The sequence below is a fragment of the Vicugna pacos genome, chromosome 2 (assembly GCF_048564905.1).
Source record: "Vicugna pacos chromosome 2, VicPac4, whole genome shotgun sequence".
NCBI lineage: Eukaryota > Metazoa > Chordata > Mammalia > Artiodactyla > Camelidae > Vicugna > Vicugna pacos.
Genome location: NC_132988.1, coordinates 81,740,060 through 81,758,055, shown reverse-complemented (window position 1 = coordinate 81,758,055; position 17,996 = coordinate 81,740,060). Strand labels below are relative to the sequence as shown.

At 37.5% G+C, this 17,996-nt stretch overlaps 1 protein-coding gene across 3 annotated transcripts in view; it reads right to left on the bottom strand.

Annotated features, from left to right (window-relative positions):
- Nucleotides 1–2,210: 2,210 nt before the first annotated feature.
- The window catches only part of HERC6 (HECT and RLD domain containing E3 ubiquitin protein ligase family member 6), a 45,334-nt gene continuing 29,548 nt past the window's right edge, over nucleotides 2,211–17,996 (bottom strand). For 2 of the 3 annotated variants that reach the window (XM_072943252.1, XM_072943254.1), the window contains exons 14-23: nucleotides 17,755–17,868; nucleotides 17,329–17,436; nucleotides 14,159–14,320; nucleotides 11,949–12,092; nucleotides 8,547–8,713; nucleotides 7,337–7,403; nucleotides 6,839–6,909; nucleotides 5,315–5,498; nucleotides 5,124–5,226; nucleotides 2,211–3,691 (exon numbers count right to left, since the gene is read on the bottom strand). In XM_072943252.1, the coding sequence (XP_072799353.1) occupies nucleotides 3,468–3,691; nucleotides 5,124–5,226; nucleotides 5,315–5,498; nucleotides 6,839–6,909; nucleotides 7,337–7,403; nucleotides 8,547–8,713; nucleotides 11,949–12,092; nucleotides 14,159–14,320; nucleotides 17,329–17,436; nucleotides 17,755–17,868 (1,344 nt within the window). In that variant the 3' untranslated portion in view covers nucleotides 2,211–3,467. The remainder of the gene's footprint in view (nucleotides 3,692–5,123; nucleotides 5,227–5,314; nucleotides 5,499–6,838; nucleotides 6,910–7,336; nucleotides 7,404–8,546; nucleotides 8,714–11,948; nucleotides 12,093–14,158; nucleotides 14,321–17,328; nucleotides 17,437–17,754; nucleotides 17,869–17,996) is intronic. The other variant, XM_072943259.1, reaches the window with a different exon arrangement.

Here is a 17,996-nt window from a genome sequence, read left to right as displayed (position 1 = left end):
TCCCTCTGTATCCTTGCCAGCATTTGGTGTTGTCAGTCTTCTTAATTTAAATAATTGCAATGTCCACTATCTTATTGCTGTTTTAATTTCCATTTCCCTAATGTTAATGATGTTAAGCATTTTTTCAGGTGCTTATTAGTGCTGCTCTCTATCTCTTCTTCGGCGAAGTGTCTGTTCACATCTTTTGCCCATTTATCAATTCGACTGCTTATTATCTAAAAGTTTTTTTAAAATATATTTTAGAGTTCTTTGTTATATAGCAAGTCCTTTATTAGGTATGTTTTGAAATGTTTTCTAGCAGTCTGTGACTTGCTTGCCTTTTATTAAAAATGTCATTTGAAGGCTAAAGTTTAAATTTTGATGCAATTGTTTTTTCTTTATCCATTTTTTTCCTTTTACATAGTTAATGCCTTTTTTTGTCTTACTTAAAAAATGTTTGCTTAACCCAAAGTAAAGATTTTCTTATATGTTATCTTCTAGAAGTTTTATAGCTTTAGGTCTTTGTTATGTTTCAGATGAATTATTCATTCTTTCTACTGTGAGGTAAGGGAAGAGGCTTATTTTTTTTCTTATGGATTTCCAGCTGTTTCAGTTTGCCTTTACTCATTGAAATGTTTTGGTGTCTTCATCAAAACTCTGTTGGCTACATGTGATTGGATTTATTTCTGGACTTTTTATTGTGTTCCACTGATCAGTGTGTTCCTTTTTTATTCCAGAACCACACTACCTCGATTACTGTGGATTCTAACTATGTCTCAAAATTGTCCTTCTTCAGTGTTCTTGGGCTATTTTAGGTCCTTTGCATTTCCATATATATTTTAGGATTAGTTTATCAATTTCTACCAAGACAGACTGCAAGGATTTTGAAACTGCACTAAATTAGATCAATTTGTGAAGAACTAATATGCTGATAATATTGATTCTTCTGTCCATGAGCATATCTCTATTAATTTAAAGCTTCTTTAATCTCTTTCAGCAATATTTTTTAGTTTTCAGTGAACAAACGTATTTTTAAAAATTTATCCTTATTATTTTTTGATATTGCAAATGGTACTTCAAAAAATTTCAGTGTGTGATTGTTGTTGAGTATATATAAATACCATTTATTTTTATATCTAGACCTTGAATCCTGACACCTTTCTGTATTTACTTAATAGTTCTAGTAGTTTTTCAGAGGTCCCTTTGAATCTCCTACAGATAACCATGTAGTCTGTAAATAAGATAGTTTCATTCTTTCCTTTCTAATCATTGTATCTTCTTTTTCAGTTTGCCCAATTGTAAGGACTGGTACCTCTAGTAAAATGTTGAATAGAACAGATGAGAGACATCTTTGCCTTGTTCCCAGTTTTAGACGGAAAGTTTTCGGTCTTTCAGCATTAAGTATGTTAGCTGTGTGTAGACTCTATCAGCTTGAGGATGTTCCTAATTGACTAAGAGTATTCATGAGCGGCTATTTAATTTTGTCCATTTTTCTTCTACCTCTATTGAGGTAATTACATGATTTTTGGGGTCTACTATGGTGAAGTATAATGGATTTTTCAAATGCGTTTCTGGACTATATCCCAGTTGGTCACAAGGTATTATCCTTTTTATATTTTGTTGGATGTTTGATATGTTAAAATTTTGTAGAAGAGTTTTGTGTCTGTGTTCATGAGAGATACATGTAGTTTTCTTCTCCTGTAATGTCTTTATTTGGTTTTGATATTAGGACAATGCTGGCACCAGAGAATTAGTTGGGAAGTGTTCCCTCTTCTGTATTTTCTGAAAGTCTGTAAAGAATTGGTACTATCTCTTCTTAAAATGTTTAGTACAGTTCACCCATTTGCATAAAAAAAGTAATTTTGGCGTTGAAAGACCTGAAAAACACAACCCAGAAGTCAGGTGCCTAAGGATCCCCAGGATTTAAGGGTAAAAACCTTTTCCCTCAAAATTCAAATAGAATATATCTGGGCCTTTATTCCATTTACTGTAGAAACCAGGTATATCCAAAATAACTATGAGGATTCAATGGGGGCTTATGTTTCTGCTGACCACCTCACATTCTAGTGTCCTTGGTGAATTCTCTGTGTCTGTTCTGTCCATCCTCAGATGCCTGCACTCTCTCGCCATCAGCACCCCAGTGTGGGCTTCACAGTCTCCTTGCCCAGAGTACCCCGGACACAAGGCTTCTGTGTATGGTTTGGGATGACAACAGGCATTTATAAAATAGCTTAAGAGTTTAAAATTTATTATGAGATTCAGCCATAAAAAGGAATGTAATAATGCCATTTGCAGCAACATGGATGGACCTAGAGATTATCACACTAAATGAAGTCAGAGGAAAAACAAATATCACATGATGTCACTTACATATGGGGAAAAAAACGATACAAATGAACTTATTTACAGAACAGAAATAGACTCACAGACATAGAAAACCAACTTACGGTTACCAAAGGGAAAAGTGAGGGTGGATAAATTAGGAGTTTGAGATTAACATATATAAAACAGATAACTAACAAGGGCTTACTGTATAGCACAGGGAACTATACCAATATCAATATTTAATATCCTGTAACAACCTATAATTGGAAAAGAACCTGAAAAAGAATACATATATATTTTTATGTGCATAACTGAATCTCTTTGCTGTACACCTGAAACAAACCCAACATTGTAGATCAACTATACTTCAACTTAAAAAAAAAACATTCAGTGACTTGCTGTTTATAAGAGAATACAACTAGCACAAAATAAAAGAAAAAGCCTCAAAATACGAGAATTAGAAAAAAATTTAATATGAGATAGAATTGATCCACAAAATTCATTTCCGACATACTTATGTCTCTCCTTTAATTCCTTCTATAGCCATGATGCTGAAATATGTTTCATGTTCTTCATTTTTCCCAACTATCATTAGACAGGAGTTCCTGGCTGGGCTCAACACTTTACCAAAATAATGATATCTGCATTTAGAATGATTCTTGGAATATAGCATTGAACTTAAGTCATTATTCAATAAGTTAATGAATCCCTTAACATTTTGATTTTTCAAATAGATTGGCTAAAATCAAAACTTTGGAGACAATGCAGAATATGAAAATATATACCTACAAGTCTCAAAAACATGTTGAATTAGTTTATAGTTTTTATTCAAACTTCAGCATGTCTTATATTTTCAGACAGTGTTTATTAGATGTATAAGATTTTTACAATATCTGTTAGCTTTTCATATTCAGTATATTTAAAAATAATTACTGCTCAGGAAATAATTCAGTAAAGAAGCAACCATTCTAAGAGCAAGTTTAAGGATCAGGAAATGTTGATTCATTAAAAATGTTATCCTTGACTCACTACTTTATTGTTTATCTCAACCTTTGCAGCTAATTCTAACTAAAATCCATCAATGCTTTGCACTAAGTAGACCTAAAGAAGAAAAGGATGGAAGGGTGAGAGGACCTGAGATCTGAGACTCCCAGGGGTCACCATCACCCTGTGACCATCGGTGAGACAAATCCTTTGTGGCTGTTGATGGCTATTTGAAGTGCTTCTTCCATTCTTTCCATTGTAGAATATTTAGGGAGGTCCAGAATATTATGACAGGTCAGTGATCTTGGGAAATTTCTTTCACTGAAAGTCTCGGGACAGCGAAATACAATACCCATTTTCTGTATGCCTCTTACGTGCAGTCTGTCATTTCCTGTAAGAAAAACTAAAAAGGAATAAACTTTGGTTAAGATATTTAATAGAAAGAGCAAAACTTATAATGAAAAGGAAGAAATTAATCACTTCATTCGATAAATAGTTATTGGGTCCTCTTGTGCAAAGAGAACTACATGGGACCATGTGGAGTGAAGAAAAATAATGACATTTGGTCTTTATCCTCAGTGAGTTCATGATCTAGTTGTGGGGAAATTACATACAGGAAAAGAGACTACCAAGATACAAGGAAGTTGAGTAGCTAGACTAGGAGGTGTGAGGTGAAGCTGAGACTCAAGGCAGGGTCAGAGGTGCTAGGGCAACTTTAGAGGTCACATCTGGCTGGTCAGTTCTCAAGGAGAGGAGCTGGGTGACCTTTCAAGGCAGGAGAAAAAAGCCCAAGAAAAAGCCAGAGATTAGGAAGATGTAAGTGAACTCACTGAAGGTATAGACAGTGGGTCCTCTGGGCTGAAGCAAAAGTCTCCCGTTAAGAGAGAAGATTGGTAAGGTAGCTTGGGCTTGCGGAGAAGTAGGTTAGGTTTATGGAGAAGTTGGAATTGTCCTCAGAAATCCTCAGGAACAACAAAAACAGCACGAAGAAAGATGTGTATCTCAGGAAGAACTGAGAAATGAGATGAGAAGGTAAGACAGTAAGTCATTAAGTCTGTCCTAGGGAAACCCTAGGGTTTCCACCAAGAAAAGTAATTCTTACACCACAAGGCCACAGAGCTTAGTGGTCTAGAGCCTGGGCTTTGCACTAGACTGCTGGGCTCAAACTCTCGTTCTGAGACTCACCAGCTATCTGAACATAGGAAAGCTACTGAATGCCTCAAGCCTCTTTTTCCTCATATCTGAAATGGGGAAAAATAAAAGTACCTGCTTCACAAGACTGCTATGAGGATAAAGGGAGGTAACAGATACACAGTGATCAGTACAATGCCTGGCATAGAATAAGCACACAGTAAAAACGCGGTTGTTGTTATTATCATCATCAGTGGTCATTGCTACTATTATTATTTCTAAAATAATATTTGAGACAGTTTCCATTGTCCTAATTCCATAGGACTTTAGATAATTAAATAATGGAAGGAATATGATATAAAAGGCTCCATTAGCCATGAATGACTGAAAAAAAAAAAAAGGCTCCATTAGGAGCCAACTTTCTTCACTAGAGTGAAGAAAGAGGACACAAACTGACATTGGAGGTAGGATTAGAGTCAGTATAGACAAGATAGTAAAATAGCAATATCTTTATTACTATCATTTTCTTAAAATGAGAAACAGGCTCGTGTAAGAGGAAGAACACTGGTCTAGAAGGTGGGAAACCTGGGTTCTAACCCTTGCTTTGCCATTAACATTTTTGATGCATCAATAATGACTTTATCTCAAGTAAGATTCTTTAAAAGATATATAATTATAGATCCGTCTATTACTGTAATACTTACAGAGGAATTTTATCTTTTCATCTGAAGTTAATTTGTGGAAAGCTTTCCAAAACATCAGTATAGTATGATGTGATTTATGGTATCCTGGAATATAGCTTGAATTCTTGGGGAAAAAAGGAGAAAAATGGTTTTCAGGGGGGAATACATAGAAGTTGCGTGGAAGGATTGGGGGCACTTTGGTTATCGCCTACCTTTTCAAATTGTTCCCAGTCATAATCAGTATTTCCAACCATCGCTGTCATTAGTTCTTCAGGCTGGAAATATTTAAGTATCTCCTTGTCACAGACTTTATGAAATCCTCTCTGAAATTCCTGATAAACTGCCATTACAGAGGTGTTGAAAATGTAATCAACGTACTTAGAAACATAGTCTTTCCTTGAGGGAAGGAAAAAAAGGCCAATAACATACTTTACCTGTGACTAAAATATTCTCTACTTTGCCCTTTTTACCACTTCTATTGAGAAAGAAAAGTAAATTACTTCTGCATTGCACACCACCCTACACGACGCAGGGACATGAGAACATCTGGTCAGCTAGACGGAGGAAACTGGGAGAATACAGCAGATGAAGACTTTGTTTTGCTCCCATTTCCCTAGATGCAGACGGGATATTTCAAATACACTAATCTGAAAATGTCAGTCTCCCACTTAAAATCTTTCAAAGGCTTCTCATTGCCTTTAGGGTAAATTCCAACTTCTCTAGCGGGATCAAAAAAGGCCTCTGTGCTCTGACCCTTGCCCGACTCAGCAGCCTCCTCCCACTTGGATGGGCATTTCTGGCCTCACTGTCTCTCTTACGGTCAGGCCCCAGCAGGCAGGGTTTCCTCTTCACCTGGCAGCTTCCATCACTCATCAGAATTCAACCCGAACAAGGTTTTCTCTGGTTGGTCCTCTATTCCTCTCTCTCTCCTCTCACAACACATCACTGTGTGAAACTTAATTCTGCAAAGGCCATCTTCTCCACTACGGAATGAATTTCCTGATGGCAGGTTTGCTACCAGAGAGGTTTTCCACCAGAGAGCCACCAGAAACATACCAGTCTCCTACCCTTTGAGTATCCTTTGTGGACTATCCTTTAGAAATAAACCCCCTCTGTGCTCCCCGGTAACCAGCTGTGTGCTGTTAAGTGGTCTACAACCAGCTCTCGTAAAAGGAGAGAGAAAAAGAGGGAACCCTCATTTGCAGCATTTGCCAACTTCTGTTATGTAACTTCCCACCACAGCTCATTTTAAGCTATTAACACTTTTAATAGTAAACCCTCAACATTTTTGAAACTTTTACAATCAGCTCTCACAAGCTCCAGCATACCACCACCTGTCACTCTCTAGTTCTTTAATTGGTTTTAATTTTCTTCAGAGAGCTCATCCTGATCTGACATCTTATCAGATAATAATTTATTTGTGTACCGACTTTCTGCCTCACTGGAATTTAAGCTCCAGATTTTGTCTGTCTGTTGCACTGCTGTATCTCTGGCACCTGGAATAGGGTCTGGTATAGAGTAGAGGCTCAAAAATAATTGTTAAACGAGTAGTGAAAAGTGCTGCCAAGGAAATATTTAATCCTGATTCCTTTCTCCCCGTCTCTTCCCTGTAAACTTTTATCTTTCTTAAAAGATCAGAAGCTAAGATGATCATCTGAGAAGACAAAATACATTTGTAAAGCATAGTGATGTAAACATGTGTATTCAAAGCAGATATACTAGGTCTCAGTACTTACTTGTTGCTTTGGTCTACAAATATAGAGCTCCCATCTGGAATTAAATCAGCATTCTTTTGGTCCCAGTGTATCAGTAGCCAAAATATATTTCAGGTACAAAACATGAAAGAAAGATTGAATAATCAGCCGTAATACTAGGACTGCTAGTACATTCTTCCCTATAAAATTTTAAATAACTAGGAATTAAATACTTACGTAGTTCAGCCTTTTAAATATATATAAAAATAAAAACATATCCTAGTATATATTGCATATTGCTTTTAAGCATATATCATCCCATTTAGTTGTTTACACTGTTCACACTGATGGAATAACTGCTGTCTTTTCACTTTATTTGAGAGTATATAGATACAAGGTATCAAATGAGGAGCAAGCAAAGGAAAAGTCTTACAGTACAGAAGTGAAATATCTTTCAAAAAAGGAATCGCATATTTAAGACATGATGAAAAATATTTTTAAAAAACATTCAACTATAATCTGGCTTTCACTAGTACTCACAGAAAAACATATGCCAAGTACTTCTTTAATGTCATCGGCTTCATCGTTTAGAACTTCTTGCAAATTCCTAATGAAAATTTTGATTTAAAAGTTATATTTATTGATCTTGTAAAATTTCAAAAGAAATAAATGTTCAATGGAAAAAAAATATAGAAATGTATAAAATGCTGTGTAAATTTCTTCTCCACCTTCCCACTCCTTCTTCCTAGACTTAACCCCTATTTACAGTTTGGTCGAACCACTGCTAACACATAGACACTGCTGTGTCTTGGTGGAATTATAAAAAGAAGCCCCTTCCTCCAGACCAGTGATTCTCAAACAGGGGTGATTTTTGCCCACCAGAAGACATCTGGCAAAATCTGGAGACATCTTTGGTTGTCACAATTAAAGGAAAAGCTGCTACCGGCATCTAGCAGATAGCAACCCCAAGTGCTGCTAAACATGCCTACAACGTCCAGGTCAGCCTTCCATAGCCCAAAATGTCAGGATTGCCAAGGTTGAGAAACCATGCTCTGGACTGTCAGAATCCTTCTCCCCCATCTGTTGCCAACTCTATATTTATGAAAACCTTTAAATAGTTGTCAATCTGTAAACAGAAAAATGGTATCTCATTTTCGTTTGCACTTTCTTGATCACTAGTAAGGCTGAGCATATCTTCATTTTTTTGATTATATACACACACATATAGCCATATATATTTATGCATCAGAAATATTAATGCTTTGTCTATCATGTGTTGCCAGTATTTTCCTCACAGGCTATAGTTTGCCTTTTAACTTAGAACATGTATTTCTCAATCCTTAAAAAATAAAGTTGATGACATGCTGATTTATTAAAATAAATTAAATATGATTTATTAAAATAAACATAGCCTTCGTGATTCTCATTAAGAATATCGTGCACTGTCCCAAACAACTGTTTCCATCTGGATAAATTCAAGAGACCAATTTGTTGTACTGTTTATTGTACTGGCTGATAACTAGAGGAGCGTTTGGCTTTTCTCCATTTTTGAACATTTACTGGATTATAAGTCTTGCTAAAATTCAAATTCATCTAAAGAACATGCGCATTTATTGAAACTGAAGACCTTGTCTGTGTGTCTGTGTGTGTCTCTACGTGTCTGTGTATCTGTGTGTGTAACATTATTTTTGCCTGACTAACTGAGACTGACTAGATATACAGTCCTGGAAAAGCCATTATGGTTACTTACTTCCCCAAAACAGGACTGAGTTCTTTTAAATCTTCCAGTGATGGCTTTTGGTCCAGAAGTTTCTTAAACAGAGCCAGTGGGAAAGGAAGGTTAGCAACATTTAAGTTGTAAAGTGAGAGTCCACACAGCATCCCAAAGAGGAAATATCTCTTCTTCTCAAATTTAGGCTGGAAAAGGAGAAGAAAAAAATCCTTAATGTATTATAAATAATCAATAGTCCAAAGGGTAAGTATATTAGTTAAAAAAAATGGTTTGGTTCCCTTTTCTAAAAGTCACAAATTAGAAACAAAATGGGCTTCAGGAAAATCAAAATTTGAGATTCTTACACAAGCTATAATGCAATTTAAATTTCTTCCATTAGTCAAAATACGAATGTTAAATAAATGAATTTGCTTTTTGTTCCTAATAGCACATCTGGACTATGAAAAAATATGCTCAGATAGCCTTATAAACCAAGGTTGTCACTGTTTAATTTTACAGTCTGCCTTCAAATTTGTGTAGAAGAATGACACTAGGAAAAGAAGGGTACACTTTATCTACACTTGCAGTGGGCAACAGGCATGTCAGGTGTAGTGCAGAGGAGTGCCGTCCCCTTCAACAATGCAGCCCTGGACTCAAGTATGCTTATGGACAAGCATACAGGCCAGGAAAGGTGACTGGTGCTGCTGACTGTGAGGGTCGGTGGAAGGAGAAAGGAAAGAGTCCTGATGAAACTGGCTTCACTCTCCTCTCTGCCCTTTGTAGTCCCAGATGAGGAAGAACACTGGCCACGTATGGCCAAGCCATCACTGCAGCCCAACCGAGAGATCACTAGCTTAAAAATTCTGAGATTCCAGTTCCAGTGTCAGCCTTGCCATTAGCAAGTGCATGATTTTAGGCCACCCACATACCAGTCTGTGCCTCAGTCTACTTGCCCTATGTTAAAAAGGGATAGACTGGGATTTCAAAATTGTAGAATAGATAAACAAGATTACACTGTATAGCACAGGGAAATATACACAAAATGTTATGATAAATCACAGAGAAAAAAAAATAAAGCTGGGGTTGGAGGGAGGACTGCTAATGAGATGTGATCTCCCATTTTGTGGGGGATGATTAAAATGTTCTAGACTTAGATAAACATGGTGGTTGAGCAACATTGTGAATGTGCTAAATGCCTCTGAATTTAAAGTGCTTAATTTTATGTTATATGAATTTCATCTCAAAAATAAAACAAACCCACAAAAAAGCACAATCAAACCCCCCCAAAAAAAATGCATCTGAATTTTGAAAACGAGTTTTAAAAAGTTCAGTATGAGTACTCTCCAAAGGTGACCTCCTCTAACCTGATCAGTCTTATTTCCTGTATTCGTAAGGTGTCCCCTGGTCTAGTTGATTGTGCCTCTTTACTGAGCCATACACAAATTAGACTTTTGTCTCTGTGTTTTCTATCCAGCACTAAAGTATAAGGCTTTAAGCCCTGAATTCATCTCCTAGCTTGGTCACTTGCAAGCTGAATGTCCTTGGACAGTTTATTTAAACTTTCTGAGCCTCAGTTTCTTCATCTGTAAAATGGGGACGAACCACCTCTGTCTGAGGGTTGACGTAAGGTTTATTTTCCTCTTCTCCATTCCCCACCTGCATCTCTTTGATATGTTTAGTCCTTATCCTTCAACATCAACCTTACGTCTCCACTTTTCTAAGAAAGTTTTTCCAATCACTTCAGTCCCCCCTGATTTCTTTTCCTCCTAATAAAGAATCTCTTATATTTGTACAGTGCCCTGAAGGTTTCATGGTACTGTCACACTTTGACGTTCTTTATCTTGTTTTATTCTCGCAACAGCTCTACAAAGCAGGCAGAACAGAAATTACAGCAGCCATTTTTTAGGTGAGGAAACTGCAAACTCAGAGGGGCTAAATGACACACTCAACATCACTCAAGACTGCAAGTCTGCGCTTTTAATCCCACATGAGAGCTCCCTTCCCACCCCACCTCCCCCACCATGTTCCCAGTGACTGTTAGAACACTTGAAGTTGGCAGTCCATAATTTCAAAAAATTGCTAAAATTGCTGGTATTTCAGTCTTTTGGCTCCATATACATATACAAAAAGTTTCGAGAGGAAATAGATTGTGTTGTATACTAATCTGAATCTTCTATAATATTTAATACAATGTGGGAACCTCAAGAAACAGTCAATAAAAACTTGTTGATTGGTAAAAAATCTGAACACTGGCACTCCTTGACCACTTTTAGGGGTTCATTCCTTCTCAAAAAGATACAAAACACCTTTCAGTACTTTTCCAGTACTTTGTCTTCTCCTGTCCCCTGCCTTTTCCTGGACTCCAAACTCTACCACATCATTTGGAAGAACATTTGGAAGTTTATGGATAAGGGAATGGATAAATAGAAGTTTGACATGTGATTCTTTTTAGAATTATTTGCTCTGTGTTACTAACAGAGAAATGAAGACACTTTTTTTGGTGTTACTTCAAGAAAGTGTTTACATTTTGAGGATCTTTGTAAAAATATAATCCTTGCAGAAATGAATTGCCTTGTTAGAATTAGCAATTATCTCTAGGAGTCTATTAACAATTTCTCCTCTAATTTGAAACACTAGATTACTGCCTCTTAAAATGTAGGAAACCACCCAAATATCCATCAGTAGGCGACTACATAAATGAAGTGCAGTACATCTAAACAATGGAATATTACTCAGCAATCAAAGGGAATGAACTATGGATACATATAACAACATGCCTGAGTCTCAATGTCATTATGCTGAGTGAAAGATAGACACAAAGGCTATTTATAATTCCATTTATGTAAAATTCCAGGAAATTCAGACTAACCTATAGTGATAGAAATCAGATCAGTGGTTGCCTGTGCCTGCAGCAAGGAGTAGGAACAGGGAGGAGTAGGATCAGAAAGGGGTATGTCGAGGAGGGTAATAGCTTAGTGGTAGAGCACATGCTTAGCATACACGAGGTCCTGAGTTCAATCCCCAGTACCTCCATTAAAAAAAAAGAATTAAAAAAAAAAAAAGGGATGTAGGAAACCCTGGGGAATGGGTATACTCATTATCTTGATTGTGCTGATAGTTCCACAGGTATAGATGTATATAAAAGTTTGTCAAATTAGACACTTTATGTGCCATTTATTATATCTCAAGTATACTTTATTCAAACTGTTTAAAACTTTGATGAGCATACGAATCACCTGGGAAATCTTATAAAATACACATTCTGACCTGGGCCCAAGGTTCTGCTCTTCTTCTAATGCTGGAGCTTCTGCTCCATGGACCGTATTTTGAGTAGCAAGGCTCGACATGACCCAATTTTACATTAGCATGGTTTTCATGTTATAGGACACGGTATACATTTTCTGTTCTGATAAACCGTAAGAAAATAAATAAAAGACTCACATTGGTAGGAAACCACATGCAGGAACCCTCTTCAGGATATATGAACATTCCATATTCTTTCTTGGTCATCTCTTCAAATATACAGTGGAAGAACTCGGACTTCACTCCTTCCCCCACAGAACGAATTTCTTTAATAAATTCAACCTGAGAAAAGAAAACACACTCCTAGGTCCAGTTTCAAAACATAATGCCTTTACTTTTAAGGAAAAGTTTCAAACCTCCTGCAGGCACCAGAGTTCCCAGAATCCACTCTCCTGACCTCACTGCACTCTGTTCTCCCTCAGTTTGCTTTCTGAGAAGCAGATGCCATGAACCTGTTTACCGTCAGATTACGGTATAGAGAGCGCCTGGGTGCCCACACGGCCACAAGAACCAAGTGAGGTGGGATTCCAGCAAGACTTAGCATTCACCAGTTACATTGACCAGCGTCCTGAATTAAATTTTGATGTGCCTCAAACCCCTGGGCCACTAAATTCCTCAGTTCTTCTATCTGACCTCTCTTCATCTCATCATTTAGGCTTTACAACTTGGGCTCCAGTCAATACTTGCTTGGTTTCTCCTGCCTCTCCCCTCATCAGGACTGCTGACAAACACATCTCCCAGTCAGCCTGGGCCTGGCACCTGTGTAGGAACCTTCAGATCTGACTGCCCAGAGCCCTCGTGTGGGAATCACTAAGAACCAGTCCCTCTTTTCTGAAGTCTTTAGACTTTGTAGTTGAGTGCTAGCCTGGCTTCCTCCTACCTCTCTGACTACCGCTTCTATACCTCTTCTCCCACCTATTTCTTTGTATCTTTCTAATATCGTATCCCTAAGCTTCACTACAAGTTCTCTTTCTTTTCTCTTTGCCTAGAAGACCTTATTTACTGCCACTTTGATCAACTGACTCCTTGGCCACAGTCCATCATTTCCAAGGGCCTGCCTCACACTCCATCTGGATATCCCAATAAATTAAACTTACTTCCGATTTTCTTATTTCTGCTCATTTACACTAGCAAGTCTGTCTTCACCATGGTCAGGACCTGCTCAGAAAGGGCCTTGACAACCTTACCTTGTTCAGAGTCTGTATTTTGATTGGATCTGTCTTGAAGTTTACCTTCTTACCTCTTTGTCATCTCCTGTAGGAGGAATCATCTCCTATGGATTTCCTCATAATCAAGACTTAAAGCAAAATAGGTACAGAAGGAGACAACAACTAGCAAGTCTGGCTCATAAAGTAGTTGCCTTGTTACCCATTAGAGCTGCAGGCTGGGAAACATACCTCTCCTCTCTGAGCCCTAACCTTCGGTTCTCACTTCTCTGAGAGACTGACTCTTCCCTCATGACCAGTACGGGGAAAAGCCGCTCCCTTCTGGGCAGACTCCAGCTCTAATCTAAAAAGTTACTCATTATTCTGTGGGCAAGCCATCTGAGGTACCACACAGTAAAACCCTACAGGTGTCCACAGAAGATGAAGTGAAGGATGGCTAGAATTGGAACCAATATAGTAGAAAGTCTATGACTAAAACTAGAGACACAATGTAGGAAAAGTATCTGTTCCACCTGCTGCTTGTTGTTTGCCTTCAAAGCCCCAGTTCTTTACCCCTCGCTGGTCCGTGTCTTTTGCATGTGACTTTGCAGTTCCTCCCATTAAAGAGGCTGAGAGTATTTTGCCAGCCCTCAGTTTGGGCTCAGGTATGTGACTTGCTTTGATTACAGCATCGTTTGTCGAGTGACTGGGCTTGCTATCTTGTACCTCTGACACTGCTGTAAGAAGAACATGCCTGAGGGTCTCAGGAAGAAGATGGAAAACATAGGAAGCAGGGCCAGACTGCCCCAGCCAGGCTAGGCTAGATCAGCTAATCCCTAGCCAACTCCCAACCAGGTGAACAAGTACAGACGAAATCTGCAAAGCCACCCAGATGAATTCAACCTACATCAACCAGACCCTCAGCCAAACTGCAGGTTTGTAAAATTATTGCTATTTTAAGTCATTACGCTTTGGGATGGTTCATTACGCAGCATTTCTGTAGCCATCAGTAACTAATAGTTAACTCATAACCCCAATGTTCAATTAAACATCCCATAGCTTTTCTCTGAAGGGTAAGCAAGGAATCCTGGGAACCGTTAGGCTTGCAAACTGTAGTTGCAAATACAGACTCTTCTCTGCTATATTACATCAGTGTTTTCCTCCCATATTAGTAAAAATGTCCAATGAGACTTTTTACTGTACCACCAATACTTTCCGGAGGTCAGTGGTTTCAGCTTGGCTTAACTGACGCAGAGCATCTTCAACTAGGTGACTTCGTCTGACTCTAAGTGTAAATGGAAGTGGTGGAGGGAATTCAGCTTCTCCTGAAAGAATCATTTGCTCAACTTTTTTTCCTTCTGATTCCTAGAAAAAGAAATATTTTAGGAATTCTCATAGGGATACTAGGAATTGTTTAATATTTCAAATGAACATATTTTATAAAGCATTCATTTATGCCTACCATTGCTATATGTACTCATATTGTAATTATTTAAGGAAAAGAGCACTGTATATACACTATGGAAGATAAAGAGATCGTAGGAGCTGTGAAACTGAGGCACCTAGGAGTTGTGTATACAACTCTCTTGGGGCCTGTCCTGCAACAGTGACAGTGGACACTAGCTATCCTACTTCAGGCTCCCAGGCTAAATGTGGTTGTCCAGTTAAGCTCTTTACAAGCATCTCAGAGAAGTGTGCATGTGGCTGTGGGCTTGGGAAAGCCCTGTCCCAGATTTCGGCCACACTAAGTCCTAGGAAGTTTGTATGTGATGCCACTAGATTCTTCTGCTTTTTCCTTAAGATGTTTATTGTAAAGAAATTCCAGATTTGTAGAGAAATAGAACAAGTGCCATGTCTGGTCCTTCCTGGTGGTGGGTCATCTCTTCCTGTGGCCCTGGAGTCTGCAGCTCTGGGACGCTTCAGCGATACCGACTGCTGAGCAACATGTCCCATGGCTCTGAGTGACAAGGACTGGCCAGCAGTGTCCTCCACTGATTGTAGCAAGGAGAAGTGTATGTGGCCTATTGTGGGCCCACCCTTCTCTCACCTAACCGAGAATTGGACTAGAAACCTACAGCTTATCTTATTTCCCAGTGTCTCTACTCCCCTTCTCCGTGGATTGGTTTCCCCTTCCTGCATGGATGTATTTGAATCAGTAATGCAGTTTGGAGCTTACAGCTTTGACTGTGCTCATCATCTCTCCTTTGGAGAACGGGATTCTGCAGGCTGCTTTCTGATTTTACCCTTGACAACTACAACTAGAGCTTTCTTGTCCTCAAACCTCTCCTAGTGCTTCATGGTATGCAACCTGCCTGGGTCCACTGTCCACTCAACCCTCACTAACAGAGTAGACAGGTTAGACAGAGCACTGCTGTTGAAGAAAATACCATGCAGGGAAGAATTTAATCTATTTTCTCCTGTAACCAGGGATGTTAGGGAAAAAATTTTTAAGGAGTAGTTGGGAAACAAAAGAAGAGATGATTCAGTCAAATCTTCTTGTAAATAAGCAGATGACAGATACTAACAATAGGAACTAGAGGAAGAGTCCTTATCTACAGAATGCTTTTAGCAGAATGTACCTTGTCCATCTAGGTTGCTTATTACAAATAAACTGTGGATGTATAAATTTATGAGGCCATGGCTCACTGGAAAATGCCATGTAAACTTTATAATCAATAGAGTTTATAAAGGAAATATTTGATAACTGAAATGGCCCCTTTTCTGCATATGATGTCCTAGGCTTCTCCATGTTTCACCTAGATGGCCTAGATCCTTTGAATTATTAATGAAAGTAATAGGCATGATTTCTGATTCCTACGAGTCTTTAAAATATAAATATCACAGATAAACAGATACAAACCTTTCCTGAGAAATGGCCTACAAAACAAATCTCAGCAATCAGAAAATGTTTGGAAAATCTTTAGCATAATGTCTGGGGGTGAGGGGCAGGGTGAGCATTATAAATACTAAGTCTGATGGTGATAACAGAGACAAAATAGCACATAAATGTTGTGTGGGAGTAATGCAACTACTAGAAAAGAAGCAGAAGGGTGGCTAGGTAGAAAGCAGAATAAACTCAGTGAGTGACTCACAGGCATAATCTGGTAATAAAAGCTATCAGCTGTGGCTTATAAATCAAGCTCCAAGACTCTTCAGCAAATATGAAAATCTAAAGACTACCACTAAGAACATAATAGTAACTAAAACTGGATTGAGGAAGAGAAGGAAGAAGGAGAGAAAGAACAATTACTAGATAATTTCAGTATTGCTGATAATAGAACAATGAATATTATCTAAAGAGTATGAGGACTCAGACATTATACAATAATAAGAAACACAATTAAACTTAAATTTAAATGTCACGATTAACACATCAAATTGGAAAAGATCACAAAGCTTAGTTAACACTACATTGGTGAGAGTATATGAAAGAGGCATTTCATACATTGCTAGAATTAACATAAATTGATGCAACCTCTATGTACAGTAATTTGGCAACATTTAATTATTAAAGAAAAAAGATTAAGCATCATTCTACCTATGGATATGGAAGCAACCTAAGTGTCCATCAGCAGATGAATGGAAAAGAAGATATAGTATATCCAAACAATGCAATACTACTCAGCCATGAAAAAGAAAATTTTGCCATTTGCAGCAACATGGATGGATTTGGAGGGCTTCATGCTAAATGCAGTTATGTGAGACAGAGAAAGACAAATACTGTGTGATATCACTAATATATGGAATCTAAAATATAACACACTAGTGAATAAAACAAAAAAGCAGCAAACTCACAGATATAGAGAACAAACTAGTGGTTACCAGTGGGGAGAGGGAAGAAGGGAGGGGCAATACAGGGGTAGGAAAGTAAGAGGTACAAATTATTAGGTATAAAATAAGCTAGAAGGATATATTTTACAACATGGGGATATAGCCAATATTTTATAACAACTATAAATGAAGTATAAAATAAAAAAATTGTGAATCACTATATTATACATCTGTAATTTACATAATATTGTACAGCAACTATACTTCAATTTAAAAAAAAAAAGAGTTTGATGGGAAACATTACCATGGAAGAACCAAGTGGTCACCACCTGAACCCACTGATGATCTCAGCATGAACAAATGTGAAACAACCAGACATAATGCACTGAGTATGGAGAGGTGAAAAGAAGTTGGGCCTGGGATTTGCTTTACGTACTTTAACAAAAATTACAACAAATACAAAAACAACAAAAATGACAGATGAAGAAAGTATGGCAAAATGTCAATGACTTATAACGCTTTGTGCTGGGGTTCAATATACCATTATCTCTATTTTGTATATGTATGAAAATTTTGCATAATAAAAAGTAAGACATACATACCAGCATTTTTATATGGGAATCAGCTTGTAATAATCTAATTTTGGAGAGCAAATTAAAGATAAATGGATAATCACTGAAAATAGTGGGACTGAGGTTTTCTTCAAACATCTAAAAATTAAAAAGAGGTAACAGTTTTGATAATCAAAAGAAAAAAATACTTCATTCCTTTATCTCATCACCTTAAATTATTTCCCTCCATAGTTTTTAGAATCTGCTTTTAAGAATACAAATTACCTAGAAACAAATTCCTAAGAAAATCCATTTGTTCTGCGACTGAAAGATGTTTCAGTTTTCTGCTTTAGCAAATTAAGCATTGCAGTGAGAAAATTTTCAAATCTTAATTTATCAAAGAGACACCTACATAGCTACTAATGTGTCTCCCTTGAAAGTATGAAAAATTTCAGAAAGTAGAAATGTTATTCTTACCAGGTTGTTATTCCTAAAGATCACTCTTGTTCTCTCTTGATAAAAGTTCAAACAAGCGGAGAGTTCACTTATGTTGAAAGCATTTTCTGATAGTCGACAGTTAGCTTTGTTTACCTTAAAGATAATAGGACCTGTGAATTTTATTTTCTATCAATAAATGATTTAATCTATTTATATATGGCTAGTATATAGATAATTAGAATAAACCTCTATAAACCCAATGCATTTGTCAACGATGAAGT